Source organism: Apium graveolens, chromosome 3 (genome assembly GCF_009905375.1).
Source record: "Apium graveolens cultivar Ventura chromosome 3, ASM990537v1, whole genome shotgun sequence".
Lineage (NCBI taxonomy): Eukaryota > Viridiplantae > Streptophyta > Magnoliopsida > Apiales > Apiaceae > Apium > Apium graveolens.
In genome coordinates, this window is record NC_133649.1 from 84,937,013 (window position 1) to 84,944,396 (window position 7,384).

The 7,384-nt window shown below is 36.2% G+C and overlaps 1 protein-coding gene across 1 annotated transcript; it reads left to right on the plus strand.

Annotated features, from left to right (window-relative positions):
• Nucleotides 1–3,904: 3,904 nt before the first annotated feature.
• On the plus strand, nt 3,905–5,963 carry LOC141714411 (uncharacterized). The gene is made up of 4 exons (XM_074517932.1): nt 3,905–4,181; nt 4,775–4,926; nt 5,247–5,432; nt 5,558–5,963. The coding sequence occupies exons 1-4, from the start codon at nt 3,905–3,907 to the stop codon at nt 5,924–5,926; spliced, it is 984 nt and encodes a 327-aa protein (XP_074374033.1). The 3' UTR covers nt 5,927–5,963.
• Nucleotides 5,964–7,384: the final 1,421 nt, after the last annotated feature.

The following is a 7,384-nucleotide window of genomic DNA, read 5'->3' on the forward strand; positions in this document are numbered from 1 at the left end:
TTTGTGGAACAACCCATTCATAGGTCAGGGAGAGTGTCTCGCCAACCTGAGAGGTAATATGACCTTGTCATTGAGAATGACAATGAGTTGTCAAACATTTGATGATGACGACCCTGTGATCTATAATGAGGCTAAGAGTAGTGTTGACTTAGAGAAATGGCATAGTGCCATAAAATCCGGAATAGAATCTATGTATACGGTATACAAAAGATAGATTATAGCAGATGGCCAGGTGGAGACCTTTAAGGCCAGGCTTGTGGCAAAAGAATTCAAACAAAGGCAATGGATTGACTTTGATGAAACTTTTTACCTATAGCCCTGTTAAAATCAGTTCGGATTTTGCTTGCGATTGCTGCTTACTACGACTATGAGATCTGGCATATAGCCAGATGGTTTTCTTTCTGAGGGAAATGAAAACCTAGTGTGCAAGCTACTACGAACTATATGTGGTTTAAAGCAAGCTTCTCGTAGATGGAATATTCATTTTGATGAGACAATCAAAGAGTTTGATTTTATCAAAAACGTAGATGAACCATGCGTCTACAAAAGGGTGAGTGGGAGCGCGCTAACATTTCTTGTATTGTATTGAATTAGAGTGACACACATAACAACATAGCAGACCCACTCACAAAGCTACTTTATGAAAGTCACTTTGATCGTCATAAAGACAAGATGGGTATTAGATACCAGAGTGATTGGCTTTAGTACAAGTGGGAGATTGAAAGGAATATGTCCTAAGTCCAATCATGTATTAGGATTTAGGAATAACTTTTTATGTAATCTGTTTTGATTTCATTGATATTAATAAAAGACTTATTTTGTTTTTATTACGGGCTCTATCTATTTAAGTGTTTAAATAAGATATACCATAGTTTAGAGTAAAGCTTTTATGAATTATGATGAGATCATAATAGTGAGACCTAAAAGATGATAACTCTAAACTTAAATAGTTCCTGATCATAGGATTACTAACTGGTAATTAATAATCCGCAAAGATCGGTACATACTATGCTTGCTTCATTATGAAGGATGTCTGTTCTCATAGACATTTGTGTGGTGACACTATAGCTAGTATGCAGGTGCTTATTATAGAATAAGTTCACTGAACATGACTCGCACAGCTGAACAACTGATGGAGTTCACTCACGTGTCAGCAGTTATTCACATAGTGATAGTTGTACAAGTATCCTTAGACTTGAGGTCATCATAGTCATCTTGTGTACACTGAACTATGCTTTGGTTTAGTTCTTAGTCTCCAGGGACAATTATTAGGGCTCTACTGGGTATAGGAATTTGTACACGAAGATAGTGTATGATCAATATAGGATCCACCCCTTCCAGTGAAGGAAGCGAATGTTCAAGGCTGATCCACTTATGCTAGTTCAGGAATCTCTGGCCAGAGTGAATGAAATTAGAAAGGAGTTTCTAATTTGCATAGAACTACGCATAGTAAAATGGTAAGCAAGTGATTAAATTAGATAGGCTTGACACGAGATCCATGCCTTGTATTTAATCGGGACATTATAGGGTAGAAGGAGTTTATTGTAAGGTAACTATTCACTGAATAGGTTCTTGGTATTCTAAGTAGTGAATTCATATTATCCGGATAGTCGCGATATGCTGAAAAGTATCCCTCACGATGTAGAATAAATGTGATTAATTAATTAACCATATTTAATAAATTAGAGAATTTATATAAATAATGATAAAATAGTTTTATTATTATTTATTTCTACTACCGGCTTAATATTGAACCTACAGGGTCACACCATAAAAAGAGAATGATTTAAATGGTGGAGGAATTAATTAATAATGGCTAATAATTATTTATTTATGAAATAAATAATTAATTGGAAAATTTAATAATTAATTAAATGAGATTTAATTGATTATAAATTAATTAAGAAAAGTTCTTAATATTATTAATTAAAGGATTTAATTTTTGGAAATTAAATCAAGAGAGAGAATTATTTCTAAAGTATTTAGAAAAAGGATTAATAATTAAAAGGTGTTTTAATTATTAATGAGAATAATAAATGGGATAATAATAATATTTATGGGAAAATTTCAGCTGAAAATTTTGCCTATAAATATACTATTATAGACCCTATATTTTATTGGAACCCCAAAACCCAAAAAGTTTGAAAAACCCAATTCTCTCCACCTCCTTCCTCCTCCTTAACATCGTTTTCTTGGTGGATACCGGTGGAGTGCTTCACACTTGAGGAGCAACTGCTAAGGATCTCTGATCGTTGTGTCTGAATTATTTTAAAGGTTAGATTCGATCCCTCCAATTTTTATTCACGATTTATATGCTTTTATTTGGATTTTATATGTGTAAAAGTGTTTTACCATGCCCCCGCTGCGTTTAAAATCCAACATGTATGCATACACATAGTTTATTATTATAAAAAAGTTATTTATCCCCCTTATATTTTGTTGATTCAAATTTCCAGGAAAAATATTGCAGCGTTTATCTTTACGAGTTAATAGAGTGCACGGACTTTGAGAGGCTTACGGAAATCATCAACTCATTATCAATGTTGGTTAGTGCAGGTAAAAGAATGTCTTGTACTTTCCTTAAGCTAATTATTACAATTAAATGTAATGTTGGTACAAAGTAAATTGCTGAACAGATCGAAAATCGGCTGATCTTATGGACTCTGACACCGCAAAGTATGTTCTTGAGATTGCCACATGTTACGATCGGGACGAGATCCAGGTTTGCTGTATATTGATGTGTTTGTGCATGTTCTATATGTCATCATAAATCTTTGACCTGTATATTACATCCGTTCTAAAATAGTTTTTTAATTCTATCACAATGCCAAGCTGTTTACATCGTCTCACGTGTAAGAATTGATAAGTATTTTGATGTAATGACGAACGATGTAATACCGGTCCTTATGGAACTTATGTCTGATCATTCCTTCTATTACTTAGCTGTTGCGGTAATATTTTCTCTAATACTCAAAATCTCCATATAAATATTTCTCAATCTAAATGCATTTTTAACAAAAAAATGCTATCAAAATGTTTAGGCCGTGATCGCATTGACCCGATTAGCCAATACTTCGCCTGATTGTATAAAAGTGATAGACTCTATTTATGAGTCATATATTTAGGAGTAACTTCTCTTTATTGATATTTTAGTTTTCCAACCTTTCACAAGTGAGGCAATAGCCCTCTATTTATAGGGAGTCCCTAATGGGCTTCCTTTACAAGATGAGCTTATATTCTATCCCTTTGGGCCTTAATACACATTATATAACTCTTTTCCTATTTCCTATTTCTCTTGGCCCAACATTTGTCCCGAACGAACGATTTGCAATATCTTTTAGATTTGCTGCTTTATTCTAAGTCGGTACCTGCACATAATGTAAACAAAACTAATTGAGATAAAAAATATCTAAATGATTTTTAACTTTCTTATTTTGACTTCCAATCGAAATATTATTTATTTACTTATTTTTCTTATTTACAGGAGAGTGACACGGGTGCTTTTGCTTATTCCTGTTGTATTTTTTTAGTATATAATGTATAATGTATATATATTTTTTGATGTTTGTCTCTTAAGCTCCTCAACGCCTCTTCATCTTCCCCCCGCCTAGAACAAAAGGAGGATGTGCTGCAGTATTTGAAGGGCATTCACTCTCCTTCCCGTATCTCGCTTGTAAGTTTCACTTTATTTCTTTTCTTTTTTAAGTCTTTTCTCCGTTTACACGGTATCTTTAGTAGTAGTGTATTAGATTATATTCATGGTTGATTTAGATTCTTCATCTTCTCAAACGCCTTCTGCTCGTAATCCAAGAAAGTGTTCCCTCGAAGAAGGGGATTAAAAGTCAGCCCTTATCCTAGACAATCTTGAAATCCCAATCTAAACTCTTGTGCTTCGTTCAATTTTATGAACGAGAAAGACTTTTTCTTGGATGTGGAGGTTGTATCGAAGACTTCTCCCCCTATGAGCCATCTTACCGTGACATTTAAGGAAAACGTTCTTCGGGATAGTTTAGAGTTAGGTCGGATTGAGTTTCCTCATGGTAGTAGCCTCGATTACATCAGTCGTTACTCTAATCACAAACTAGATATGTTAAAGTTAGGTTCTTGGGTAGATTTTAAGAATGGGTATAGGTTTAGGGTTCCGGGGGCCGATGACCTTATGTGGGTTATGCTAGAATTTGGTATGCACCGTATTCCCTTATTCATGTTTGAATATGGCCTTCGGCTCCCGATGCACCCCTTCACCTCACAATGTATGAAGCCATAGGTTGTGGTGTCGCACAATTGTCGCCCAATTCTGTCGCACAGATAAGTGGGTTTATAGCGTTGTGTAACGAACGAAATGAGATTCCTTCTATTAAACTGTTATTTTCTATATACTGTGTTCGTTATCAGAATGGCAGGTGTATTTCAATACTCGAAAGAACCGTTCTAAGATAGTTAGTGTTAAATCCTCAAATTATGGTTATCATCCTAAATGGATTTTTATCGGTGGTAAAGATCTTGAGTTTGTGAGGCCTTGTCGAAAAGTAACTCAGTCGATGGTTGATTACTTAAAAAATTTAGATACCTTTGATGTCACGTACCTCGATGCATTTCAGGGGTCAAGACCCGTTTTTACTCATAATGATTTGAAAAATCCTTGATTTCTCGAGGAACACTGTCATAAGGATTTAAATTTTTGTAATGATGTAGATGATATATATATTTTGCCTTTTATGCCTCTAGTTTTTTTTATTAACAAATTTTTCTATTTTGTTGATTCTCCTTTTAGTTTCAGGAAAGTCGTTGAAGAAGTTATTGGAGAGTGGGTTTTTGAAGGAAATGGACAAAGCCATTATGATGCTTATACAGAAGTCGGTCTTTGGCGCTGTGGATAAGCCGAGGGTTGGAGAGAATCCATCATCGCAGTCGGTATCTATCGAGGTATAATGTGTCCTACCGTCGATGCTGCAGCTAACAAGGAAGTTACTCATGTTGAGATTCGCCCCTCCGAGCGATGGACTGGGGGTTCCACAGTGCCCCTTCGGGCCATTCATGTTTTAAATTTGCCTCAAGACTCGAGTGCCTACGAAAATTGAACACGAAGCGAGCTCGTAGATCGCTGCTTGGGACGTGCGGGACATTTATCATTCATAACTTCCTCTTTTCCTTCTTTTTCTCTGTATTATTATTATTATTATTATTATTGTTATTATTATTTAATATATTCATTTTCTTATGTTGTTGTCCTTGTTTGGTGCTAGTTTTTGTCTGATGTTACACATATCCTGGAGGAATATAAGGCTGATGAAGATTCAATTCCACCCTCGAAGCTCGAGGAGGAGTGTGAGACCTTGAGAGGGAAACAGAAGAAGATGGTCATTGAGCAGGGAGTTATGAGGGATCGAGTCACAGAGTTGTCTAAAGCTAACTCTAGTTATCGTGCAGAGGTATAGGGTCATTCCCCCCTCTCTCTTTTTATTTTTTAACAACGTACATATATTTCATATATATGCCGTTGTCTATATGGATTCCACTTGTAGTTTGTAATGCTTTGTTTTTATATTTCTTTTAGATAAGTGAGCTTGAAGTTGCTAACAGAAATCTCGAGAAGGGAATGGAAGAGATTGGAGTGAAGGTGAAGGGGTTAGAGAAATCACTGTCTGACGAACAAAAGGGAAGAAGGGACTTGGAAGCTGAGCTATCAGACTTCTGTGAAAAGTATCAGGCTTTGGAGAAGGAGAACACCTCCCTAAAGTTAGAAATGGATAAGGGGGTCGAGGACATTGCTAAAGCTCTCAGGGATGGCTACGGTCGATATTACAGGAGGATGCAGTCCGCAGGTCTCGATGTGTCAGAGCATTGCTTTGAAAATTACCTTCAGGATTATGCTGCCGCTAACAAGGAGCAGGAACAAGTTGATGATGAGCCTAATGACCCTTGAAGGCGAGGAATGCCTCGTGATTTTATGTAATCTTGACTCATGGATATTATACGTTTTGATTTAACTTCCTTTAAGACTTTGGTTGGTTTATTTTGTTAAGACTCTACCTAAATTCATCGAGTATTGTTATGCTGCTTCAGCAAGCTTACCCCTAATTTGTTTTAATATTCTTTCTTTTCTTTTTGTTACTATCCGTTTATATCATAAATTGTTTATGTGCTTTCCATGTTTAAGTAAGGAACATTTCGATTACTCGTGCTATTTTTATATCTCCGGATTTACATGAACAAGTTATCATGAAAATTAGAAACTTGTTGTCCATTTATGACCTATCATTGTTGTGAACATTGTTTTGGTCAGTATCATATTATTGTATTTTTATTGTATCTTTTTTTACAGATTGTTATATTAAAGGATGAATGTTTATAGAATCTGGAGTTGAATTTCATTTGATTCCATAACTTCTTTGTATGTGTATGTAATAAAATATCACGAATTCAAAGTAGTAGGAAATGAACTTTTATTAATAATTTAATGGAATTTTAACGGGGATCTCATATCAACCCCTCATATCAACCCCTTTTCGTTAAAATAATTTCATAGGCGGGAGAAAGTAGCGTTCATTCCTAACTTTACTTAACAAATCATTGATAAAACTTCTTTAGGTGGATGCCATTCCAAGTGTTTTTTACCGGAGTTTCATCGAGCTGCGCTAGTCGGTAAGTCTTTGGTGCCACGATGTCAGTTACTTGATAAGGGCCTTCCCATGGGGCCTTGAATTTTCCCGTGACAGTGGGTTGTGATGCTGCCGACTCTCGGAGTACTAGGTCTCCAATCAAAAACCTTTTCACCTTACCTTCTTGTTAAAGTAGACCGCTGTTCGTTCTTGGTGTTGGAGAACTTTTGCCGCTACCTCATCTCTAACTTCCTCTAAAAAAATGTTATGGAAATTGAGTCCTTCTTGTGAGGTATTGGAGTCAAAGTTCTCGACCCTTGGAGAATTTAGAACGAACTCAACAGGGGGGACAGCCTCAAGGCCAAAAGCCATTTTGAATGGAGAAACCCCTATCGCAGTCCTTGTTAGTCGTCCTGTAAGCCCATTATACATTAGAAAGTTCGTCGACCCATGGTCTAGGTAGCTCGTCGACCCTTTTCTCGTGTCCTTGTAAAATTGTACGATTAAAAACTTCCACTTTCCCATTAGCTTGTGGGTAGGCCACAGAAGACTTGACATGTTTTATCTTGAGTTGTGACAAGGTAGTTGTGAATTTCTCCCCCACAAACTGAGTTCCATTATCAGTAACTACGATTCTTGGTACACCAAACCTGAACACAATGTATTCCATCAGAAATTCTACCATTTATTTCTCACATATTTTTGCGAGAGGTCGGGCTTCGATCCACTTTGTCGCGTAGTCGACAGCGACCACGATGTATTAAGCTTGATTCTTGGACTTT